This window comes from Gavialis gangeticus, unplaced genomic scaffold (assembly GCF_001723915.1).
Source record: "Gavialis gangeticus isolate Ggan-Ray unplaced genomic scaffold, GavGan_comp1, whole genome shotgun sequence".
In the NCBI taxonomy this organism is placed as follows: domain Eukaryota; kingdom Metazoa; phylum Chordata; order Crocodylia; family Gavialidae; genus Gavialis; species Gavialis gangeticus.
The window spans coordinates 111,331,764-111,343,326 of NW_017729022.1; the positions used below are offsets into that span (position 1 = coordinate 111,331,764).

At 44.3% G+C, this 11,563-nt stretch overlaps 1 protein-coding gene across 1 annotated transcript in view; it reads left to right on the forward strand.

Annotated features, from left to right (window-relative positions):
- Positions 1–6,970, forward strand: part of KLHL42 (kelch like family member 42) — a 31,066-nt gene extending 24,096 nt beyond the window's left edge. Inside the window, exon 3 of the mRNA XM_019515978.1 lies at positions 6,514–6,970. Coding sequence (XP_019371523.1) covers positions 6,514–6,965 — 452 coding nt within the window. The 3' untranslated portion in view covers positions 6,966–6,970. The remainder of the gene's footprint in view (positions 1–6,513) is intronic.
- Positions 6,971–11,563: the final 4,593 nt, after the last annotated feature.

Sequence of the window (11,563 nt, forward strand, 5' to 3'; positions counted from 1 at the left end):
AATTTGAACAGGGTGCTTTTTACCCCCTCATCCAAGTCACTGATGAAGATGTTGAACAGTGCGGGCCTGAGAACTGAGCCCTGGGGGACCCCACTGCCCACATCCCTCCAGGTCAAAAGTTTTGCTTAGTGTTGGTACTTTGTTTTATTTATACTAGTTGCCCTTTTAGGTTGTTTAGTTACTCTTACTATAAGCTGTCCTGAGCCTCTGTTGGGAAGGGCTGCAGATAAATCACATAAATATAAGTAATAGATGAGTTCTGACCTCTTGGTAAAGGGGAGATATCGAAGGTTGATGTCTGTGGCTTTGAAGTGTAAGTAGATTGGGAAGGGATGGAGCATAGGAATTACTGGCTCAGGTGGCCAGTCACATTAGATTGATGGGTAGCTACATTCTACGGAGTTGCAAGAATCGTGGTTTTCTGTTGTCACATAATCAAGGAAGTTTCCCTGCAAGCTTGTATACTTATATGGCATTTTAGCTATTTGGAGCTAAATACCTGTAAAATGGTGCTATTTTATTGTAGCTGACAACCTAAATGTTCTGTGGTAGGAGAATACAGGCAGCCCACAGCTCTGGTAGGTGTTCTGGGAACTTGAAGGGTCTGATCCTGTGCAGTGTGGGAATTCCCACGCAGGATCTGGCCCCTCAAGCCCCTGGAGGTATCTGCCTGGCTTTGCCTACTTAAAGATATATCCTATGGAATCTCAGGTGCTCCTTTCTGTAAGCACGGAAAGCCCATATGGGTCTTGGCATAGAGGCACAGGACCAAGGGAATCCTCAGTGCTTCACACAGAGGCACAGGAAGCACAAGTGGGTGTGGGACCTGGCACAGGGTGCTGAGAATTCCCCAGATCCCATGCCACTTTGCAGCGCCTTGCCAGGACCCACACGGATACATGCTTCACGTAGAGGCGTGGGTTGGTGCAGGTCCTGGTGTGGAGCTCCAGGGACTCCCTTTAGTGAGAGGATTGGGCATGAATCCTTCTATGTCGAATTCTTTTATGCACCTACATCAGAGATTTGGGAATAAGGAGCCCCTGAATCCAGCCATGAGGACTTAGTTTGCTAAGTCACAGTACTTCATTTAAGGAATCAATGTTAAGTGGAGGCCAGCATTAGAAGAGACTTATTTTATTGCCAAATTATTAAAAGACAATATTGCAGGCAAAGTAAAATTGACATTAAAGTAATTTTGTCTCTTTCAGTAGAAAATTGATCCCTTTGCTGTTATGGACTGTGTGGGGGAGAACAACCTTGTTGTTGGTCTGGAAGAGATGACCTGAAAATGGAGTCACATTTTGTCTGCCCTGGCTCACAACATGGTGGCTGTTGTGTAAGGAACAAAAATATAGGAACCTATTCTGGGTAGTCACCAGGGATCCAGGTTTTCCGTTTCACATGGAAAAATGGGGAAAAAACTGTGGAATTTCCCTTTTAAGCAAGAAAAACGCAGCTTTTTCATGTTAACAGAATTCCAGCCTGTAAGGGATTGGGGGAGCAGGAGGAGGATGCTCAGGGAGAGGGTGCCATGTGTATGCTCAGAAATGCACGTGGCCACCAGGCAGCTTGGAGAGCAGCTCCCGCAGGCAAGTTGGAGGGGAGGCGGAGGGAATTGAGGCCCCCATAGGGGGGGAGGGAGTTGAGCTGGGGCTGCTTCCCAGTCCAGGTGGTATTTGGGACTTGGAGCCATACGCAGCTGCAAGGCCCTAGCGGGGAGCAGGACGGAGCCATAGGTGGCTCATTGGGTGGCAGGGGCTGGGGCTGGCTTCCCGCTGCTGTGTGCCCTTCCAAGGGGGCAGGGGGAGACAGGTGCTCCCCAGATCTGTGTGTGGGGTTGGTGAGGGGACGGGTGGGCTGCCCAATGCAGGCTTAGGCTCCCTGCCCTGCTGCCTTCCTCCCTCCAGGGTCTCTGCAGCCCAGCGGGTGGGACTTGGCATGGCAAGGCAAAGTGGGGCTGGGCGGGGAAGCACTTTGCTACTGCAAGTCCTGTACCACGCTGGCAAAGCACCCCTTACCTGCCTGGCAGCAGCGAGGGGCACAACCCTGCGCTGATGCCCCTGCTGCTGCAGGGTGCCACAGGGCTTTTAGCAGCAAGGAGCTTCCCTGCCCAGTCCCATTCTGCCCTGTTGTGCCCAGTCCTGTCTGCTGGGCTGCGGAGGCCCTTGCGGGGAGGGCAGTAGGGTGGGGAGCCTGAGCCCACAGTGGACCACCCCCGCTTCACCTCCCCTGGGCTCCACTCCAGCCATGCTGCCAGTAGGGGAAAGGGAATTGGGACACACGCTCTGCTTTGCCACAGCAGCTGTTGCCTCCCATGTGCGGCAGCTGGGGCACAGATGCTGCTGTGGGGAGCAGGAGGCTGCAGACCCAGGTCTCTGGCCCTGTAGCCCTGTGCCCCCTCTGGCAGGTCTGGGGAGAGGGCCGTGGGTGGGGAGTGAGGGGCATCCTGGTGAGCAAAGGGGGCAGGGGGAGCTCTGATTTTCCATAATGAAAAATCCAAATTCAAACACCAAAATTTATAGGTACTTCAAATTTATTGTATTATAGTGATTGAGGCACTGGTAGGCTTTGAAATTGCTTTCAAATTGTAAATATATCAATAAAAAAATGTGTTCAATTGATACACACACGTAGCTGTGTTTCATTTTAATCATGGATTTGGGTTTTTTTTAATCAGAGAATTTGCAATTTTTAAGCAGAAAAAAACAGGATCCCTGGTAATCAGTACCTGAAGAGCTTGAAGTGTAAACTAATGGGAGTACTCAGCTGAGTCTGGGCATGAGTACTGGCCAGAGATATTATCTGTATAAAGAAAGAGAGTGACAACTCGGGCTTACAAGAAAAAATTCTGATTTTAACTTTAAGTGTGTTAGGAAAGTACAGGTTGGAATCAGAGCCAGAGATACAAGCAAATAGTATCTTTCACCTCTTCCCTTTTTCTTGAGTTTTCCTTCCCGGTAAGTTTTCTGCGTCATTCAGTCCGTGCTTAAGTCCATTTGTGTTCAGGGCAACATTTCACTTATGGATGTGCTAAAGTGTTGTGCTGAATAAGGATGGTTTCCTGAAGCAGAGCTTAAATGCTATTTTTATGATTGCTCTGAGGCAATCTACTGCCTCAACTATCAAAATTGGCAAGTAGAATTATTGACATTTTGTTGGCAACCTCATTCCAGTTAATGCTGATGCTGAATAGACTTTATGCAAGCTGACCATGAAAGAGACAGAAATGAGCTTGTGTTTGCTGTTTTGCTAGCTGTCTGTAGAATAAAACAGGTGCTGTGATGGTATGTAATACTTTGTATTGTAATGCTTCTTCTTCGTAAATCTTAGAGAAGTCATGAATACTTGACATGTTTCATTTTTGGATCTGTATACAAGGGGAAATATGCAATTTTTGGAGGAAGATGTAAAATTTTGCTTCTTTCAACGCTTCAGAAGAGAACAAAGAACTTCTGAGGTGGCCCTTTTAACGAGAGCAAGTGGAAGAGCTCAGCTTTCCACTTACAAATTATGATGTCTCATATGGGTGTAGACAGCCTCCTCCATATTCTACACTTTCATTTGTGAAACCAGATTAGTTTTCCTATGTATATATTCCAGAAGTCCCACCTCAGGAAGGAAAATGTCTGAGTTTTTATGTTCACATGTTCTGTGGAAATAAAAGAACTGGAGCTCAAAATAGTACTTGTGGTCTAAATCACAATGGACCTTCATTTCTGAAGAGGTCTCTCAAATTATAGTGCCCCTCTTGTTTCTGAGAAAATTATTGCTCTGAATCCTTACGAGAAAAGCATCGTTGGGAATTTTGACAAAGGGTGATGTGTTCTGTATTGTCTAGAATTATGCACACACACGACATCCGATCTGCTATTTCATACAGTGTTGTCAAGAGGGGAGGGGAGAGGTTGTTCATTTTTCTATATCTGACATTTTTCAAATTAGAGAATTATGAGCTGTAGCTAGTACCAAGCATAGCCCAAGCTAACGCAGCAATGGCAACTTTCTCTTGTGTTGCACTGCTAATTCTTTTCAGTCTTGGCATACTGAAAGCACCTATTGCTGTCTAGGTCTGTGCCCCCTATTGACCAGAGAGGGCATGTCTAAATCAAAGGATTAATATTTATAATTAGAGTGAAGCCCTTAATCAGTACTGCAGCCTTTCGTAGGAAAAGGGGTGGCTCTGAACAGAATTATTTTTTCTGTTGGCCCAAGCTGACTGGTTCTGGGCTCTCCAGAACCAGCTAGAGGCCCAGCTTGGTTTGATGGTTAAATAATTTACTTGCACAGAAAGTTATAAACACATCTGGTTATTATTATTATTATTAAACATTAACAATTACAACATTATGTACAGATATTTACAGAGAGATGGGGAAAGAAAGGGGAACAAACTGATGAGAGAGGGTGATACTTTATCAGACGTGTTGTCAGAGCAGTTAGGATCTCTGTCAGAGTAGTCCCCTCCAGGCAACCAAAGTGACAATTCAGGCTCTCCCACTCGCACACAGTTACTAACTCTCTTACTGCCACAAAATCTAGACATGTCTACAACAAGCGCTGACAGGACAAAAAGAAACAAAAATATGAACACCACAAACATCCAAACACCAAGACTAACTGGTGTACACACATACATGTGAGCCAAACAAGGGCCACTCACAAATCCAGAAACAAAAGCTTAAAACAAAAAAGAGCCTCGTTGCTCGGTTTAGAGAAGGTTTTCGCTCAATCTTTCCTCAGTCACACATCAACACAATTCCCACAGAACCAGCACCAAGCATTTCACAAAAAAATCCACAAATCCCCCCAGAGCACGGGTCCAGTTCCCTTTTGAGCTTGACCAGTCACCGCACTCACTCTAGCCAATCAGAATTCTTTCACACTTATCATCAATCATCTTGTCAGTCATTCAGTCGATACATTATTTTTGTATCAGCTGGTCAGCATGCATATCACCTCACAGGGTGAAAAACACCTTTTCCCACAAAACACTCACTTCTGGCATGCTCACTACATTCTCACTTCAGTGAGCATGTATGTAGCCAGCAGGCTGAGAACTTAAAATTTATTACACCCTTGAAGATTGAAAAGTTCATCCCTTCTCGAAGATTCTTAAGTTCAAACAACTGCACATGCTTCATCACTCAAATTCAACTCTGTATGTGTAACTAACAACAACAAGCCATAATGAAAACCAAAGTTCACCCCATATAACTTTGTCTGTTTTTACAGTACCATCTCCTGCTTCAGCTCTGGACACATTCTGAGTAGAGATGGTCCATATTTTGGTGCACTGTATCTATTAAAGTTTTATTAAAAGGCCAAGCTGAAGTCATCAAGCACTTCATCACTGTGACCTGAACTCAGATATCAGTCTAGGTCTCTGAAAATTAATTTATTAACAAATTGATACGCTACCTATTCTATCTTACCGTAAGAAGGCCTTGGTACAGAACAGTTACGGTGTCATCTACACCATAAATTAGAGTTGTGTTATAACTAGGTTCAAGTATAACTGTATTGTGACCAAATGTCTTGACTTAGTTATAACTGAAGTGTAGGAAAAGCCTCAGTTTCTCAGCCTTCCCTTAGTTGCCCTATTCCTGGTTGAAACTCTGAGTTCCTGGTTCTTAAAGGGTTTTGACAAGATGTGTAATTCAGTCACTATGAGGAACTGAAAATTTGCCTTTAGGTTGTTCACATCACTTGTGGAAATGTAACATTTTTTTGAATTTTATTACTTAAAAATTTGATTTGCGGAGTGAACTGTAATGTGCTAAGGTTACGGTTGGGTAATAAATTATCACCTGACAACTATTAATGAAACACACTGTTTATATGATAATTTGATTCATCTGTGGTCACTGGCAGAGACCTGAAAACTGCTCCACTTCCCCCTTCATAACTATGAACTATCAGTTAAGTATCAGTCAGTGACCAAAATTAAAAACATGAGCTAACAAGTAGGAATTAGTCAGCTAAAACCCCCGTGGCTTGACCATTTGGATCATGCAGTCAGAATGCCAGAAGAGGTTTAATCTTTTCCTCTACACAGGAAGACACAGATCAGGTATATCACTTAAATGTGTCACACTAAATGAATAGCGCTACCTTATTTACTCGAATCTAAGATGTCCCCCTGATTAGATTCTGTATATGGTAAAATGTATACATTTGTTATAATTTTACAGGAGTAGAATCTAAGCATCAAATCGTCGTTTGGAGTCATTTGACCCCAGTAATCTTTCCTGCCATGGCAGGGGGTCGGACTAGATGATCTACTCGGGTCCCTTCCGACCCTAGAAACTATGAAATAGTTGTCTTGAATTCAACCCCTCCTCCCCCGCTGTACTGTTTTAGCAGGGAAAGCAGTGGCTAGGGGATTAGACACCAGCCTTCCCCCCTCACCCCCCAACCCCTGCCACTTTGTATGCAGATCTAAGATGAGACTTTCTGCCTCTGGATACATTTTGATTTTTTTTTTTTTTTTTAAATGCCTGTCCTTTCTTTCAGATAGGAATATGAACATTCTGCAGTACTGTCCCATCTCGGACTCCTGGACCAACTTTGAACTGTGTGAAGTCCATGTTCGCAAACAACAGATGCTCTCTGTTGAGGAAACCATATACTTGGTAGGAGGTTGTATTCATGAACTGGGACCAAATCAAAAATCCAGCCAAAGCGAAGACATGTTAACGGTGCAGTCTTACAACATTGCCACCAGAGAATGGCTCTGCCTCAAGGAGAACACATCAAAATCAGGTCTTAACTTGACTTGTACTCTCCATAATGATGGGATCTACATAATGAGCAGAGACATTAATTTCTCCACAAGCTTGGAGCACCGGGTTTTTCTTAAGTATAATATATTTACAGACAGCTGGGAGTCACTTAGACGCTTTCCAGCCTTTGGGCAAAATATGTTGATCTGCTCTGTGTATTTGCCCAGTGTGATAGACGTGTAATTACATCAAGATTGTGTCAGTTTTTCGGGGGGAGGGGTTTGACTCCGTAACCATTTGTGGAACAACTATTGCTCTAAATCATTACCATTTACAAATGAAACATGGTTGCATAGCCTGGGCATAAAATACTGGTTCTATTTAGTGCAAAAGCCAGCACTAATGGAAAGGCTTCCAAGGTTTTGCAGGATTTCAGTTTAAAAGAATTTTAAAATGTAAAGACAGTATTTGGCATCTAAACACACAGATTCATAGATCTAGGGTCAGAAGGGACCTTGTAGGTTTTCTAGTCCAACCCCCTGCCGTGGGCAGGAGAGAAAACTGGGCTCAAATGACCCCAGCCAAGTAAACATCAAGCCTCCTCTTAAAGACCCCCAGGGTAGGAGCCATCACCACTTCCCTTGGAAGTTGGTTCCAGGTACTAGCCACCCTGACTGTGAAGTAGTGCCTTCTAATGTCTAGTCTAAACCTACTTTCTAGCAACTTATGGCGGTTATTCCTTGTTACTCCGGGAGGCACTCTCCTCATAGGGTCTGCCCTTCTGTCCCCGGGTCATGCGAGTGGCCCTCCTCTGGACCCTCTCAACGCTTCAATGCTGTCCACATCCCTCCTGAAGTGCGGCACCCAAAACTGGACACAGTACTCCAGCTGCAGCCTGACTAGTGTCGCGTGGAGGGGGAGGATCACCTCCTTGGCCCTGCTTGTGATGCATCTGTAGATGCACAACCAGGTACTACTGACCTACTGCCCTACTGACCGTGTTCTTGCATTGTCATCCTGTGTTCATCTTGGAGTCAGTAATGACTCCAAGATCTCTTTCTGCCACCATGCTTTCGAGAAGGGAGTTCCCCAGCCTATAGGTATGTTGCTGGTTCCGACTGCCCAAGTGCAGCACCCTGCATTTATCAGTATTGAATCCCATCCTATTTTCATTTGCCCACCCCTGTAACCTGTCCAGGTCCTGCTGTAATCTGTTCTTCCCTTCTAGTGTGCCCACCTCACCCCAAATCTTGGTGTCGTCTGCAAATTTAAACAGGCTGCTCTTCACCCCATGGTCCAAGTCACTAATAAATTGAACAGTGCGGGCCCAAAGACTGAGCCCTGAGGGACCCCACTGCCCACTTCCCTCCAGGTCAAAAATGACCCGTCCACCACCACTCTCTGAGTGCGACCCCTCAGCCAATTTGCAACTCATCTGACTGTGTAGGCATCAATGTCACAGTCACCTAGTTTTTTAAATGAGAACGGGGTGGGAAACAGTGTCAAAGGCCTTCCTGAAGTCCAGAAAGACTACATCCACCGTGACACCTGCATCCAGTGATTTTTGTGACCTGATCGTAGAAGGCAATCAGGTTGGTCTGACAGGACCTGCCCCTAATGAAACCATGCTGGTTGCCCTTGAGCACCATCCCTGCTGCTGGCCCATCACAGATGTGCTCCTTGATAATCTTCTCAAAGAGCTTCCCCAGGAATGAAGTAAGACTAATGGGCCTAGAGTTGCCCTCGTCCATCCTCTTCCCTTTTTTAAAGACGGGGACCACATTGGCCCTCTTCCAGTCGTCCAGCATCTGGCCAGAGCACCACAAGTGTTCATAACGCTGTGCCAGGGGCCCCACGATAACCCTTGCCAATTCCCTCAACCCCCCGGGGTGGAGAGCATCTGGACATGCTGATTTGAACACATCCAGCCCCTCCAGAAGTTCTCTAACCCGGTCCTCCCTGACCCTAGGCTTGGTGGAGTTTCTCCTGAGTTTGTCCTGAATCTCGGTAGGGGAGTCCCGGTCCCTGCACAAGAAACTAGAATACAAAACAAAGGCATTGCATTGGTATGTCAATATAAGAACTCCAATGTGAAAGCTCATTGGTCTAGTTTTATACCCTCTTTCACTGAAATTCTTAAGGTAAACAAGCTACACATGGTTAAAGCAAAGGTAGGTTTAAGATTATTTCTTTTAATAATCTGAGAGGCATCAAAGGTAAGGAATTCTTTTTAAATGCAGCTTTTATTCTGCAGTGCCCTGTGACAAGCACAAATTATTTGTTCTCTAGCATTATTATCTCTCGTATAATTGTGGGAGAGGGGATTTTTGAGGTTCCGAATGACAGCAGGGCACCAAGTGTAAATTTGAAAATCTTGTTCTTTGTTTCTAATGAAATACTTTTGCAGGAGCTGAGAGGATTTGCGTGAAGATTTAAGACTGCTGCCTGGATATTGTTAACAGTTTACATTAAAGGAATGTACTTTTTTGCTTGGCATTTAAAAACAATGTTGCTAGAGGCAGCAGTAAATTCCAAATAGGAGGAGCCTGTTAATTGGTTGAAGGGTTTTTTTTAAATATATGTTTTATTTCTTTAGTTTTCTTTTCTAATATCCAGATGATTTAAGGTTACATTAGAGATATTGGAGACCAAGTCTTGGTGGCAGGCTGCCTGGCAGTGAAACGCACAGAAATCCTCCTTGGTAAAGCAATCAAGTTCTCTGTTAAGCCAACCACTGCTGAGGAGGTCCAGGGCAGTTTGAGTGGAGGGGTGTAAATGAGCATCCAGAGCAGTTTTGCCTGGATCTTAGTCCTTTTTTCTCCCACCAGTTGAGGTACCATGGGTTACTCCAGCCTGTGGCTTTATAATAGGCCATTTACTTACTCAGAGAAAAGGGGCAGGCAGGACTGAGACATTTCATGTCTGTTGGTGAGGATTGGTACACAGCAAATCTCTTCCTTTCTTCCCAGATCTCCCTAACTGCTGGAGATAATCTTTAGTATGATGGGACTCTTCTTCCTCTATAGATAATAAATCCATAAGAGTCTGCTTACTGTATTTCTCTGGGAGAATCTGACATACTTTACTGAAAAAGGATTGAGTAGTCTTGAATCTGACACCACTGCTTTTAGGGAAGACCCAGCTTACTTCAAGAGTTTTGTAGGCATCTACAGAACTCAGTCCACAACTTCCTTCCATGCTGCAGGTACTGTTTCCATATTCAAGTATGTAGAAGGGCATAAGAAAATGGAGTTTAAGATTTTTCCTTGCAGTGAATCAACATAAGCCTGTTTTTGATGTGGAGAATATTTGCCTGCAAGTCTTAAGCTGATTTGTAAGTACTTGTTCTAGTGCCTGGTGCCTACTTGTGTGCACAAACATTGTGAGTACAGTTGTGTCCAGTTACATCCATTTATGCTGTGGAAAATATGCCCCATTAAGCAGCTGCCTTGAATATGAGCATCAGACTAGGTTACCTTGACTGCCACGTAGAAACCAGTTGACTTTCACATAATTTCTATCATACTTTTAAAATGCCTAGTTTCAGGAGTGTTTTGGGATACATATAAAGAGTAGGCCATTATCATATGATAAATTTTTGCGTGGTCATATGGGTATTATTTTGTTACTTGTTTTCCTTCTTTTCAACACTAGATCCACCATCCCCTCAGCTTCATTTTAATGGTACCCCAGGTCACAAACAGAACAATATATGTAGACATCTCTTCACAGTTGAGTGATAAATCTACCTGGTGACATATGCACTGAATTAACCAAAAAGATCTACCCATTGCCCAAAGTCATAATTCTGAATGACATCTTTTATATCTGGTGATCCTTAATCACCAGTGACTGCAACCCAAGCCAAGATTTTTAGAGCTATGTTCCGCATGTTTTTGTTTTTTGGAGTGTAGGAGGGGCAGTACTTTGTTCTTTTCAGTATAGCTTATCTTATATTAAAGACAGTGTCAATGTATACTGTCTTTATTGAATGAAAAAAACTCTCTCCTTAGGACCTAGTTTCAGCTTTCTATGATCAAATTACTGTTTGTGTAGGTCTAGACCAGCGATGCTCATAGTTTTGGCTCCAGAGGTCTTGTACCACCCTGGCTTGGCCACCAGGAGCCAGGATCAGGCCCTGCTTCACCTTGTATACCAGGGCTGTGTGAAACGGAAGTGTTCCGTTTTGACCAGCATTTCATCAGAACAGTGTTTTGTTTCAGCTTTTGTTTCGAGTTGAAACGGCTGTTCCGTTTCGTTCCGTTGAAATGCTTTGCTGTTTCGACGTTTGCTCATAGGATATGATGGGGAAGGTCGAAACAGGTTATAACTTTGTCATTTCTGGCCAAATTTGAGTGAAACTTGCAGGAATGGTAGCCCCTTCTGAGGGCATGAAGTGTGCTGAGTTTCAAGAAGATCAGTGCAGGGGAGTTCAGAGAAGCTGCACCCCAGAGTCTTGAGAGAAACTCATGTCACTTGTATGTGTTAAGCCACAGCAAGGTCAAAACTGCAGGGATGGTAGCCCCTGCTAAGGCAACAAAGCCTGCTAAGTTTCAAGGAGATAGGTGTAGAGGGTGTAGGGAAGTTGCACCCCAAAATCTTGAAAGCATGAAAACTCATGTCATGTGTATGTGTTAAGCCACAGGAGGGTCAAAACTGCAGGCTTCCTGCTCACGAACTCCTGGAAGATTGTTTCGGGCTTATTTCAGGCTCAACGTTAGGAAAAACTACTTCACAACTAGGGTGTCTAGACTGTGACCATTACCCCTAGTTTTCCCCAAGGGTGCCCTAGTGAGCAGTTGTTCACTGAGCCCTAGATGTACGCTTCTGATGTAGCGGTA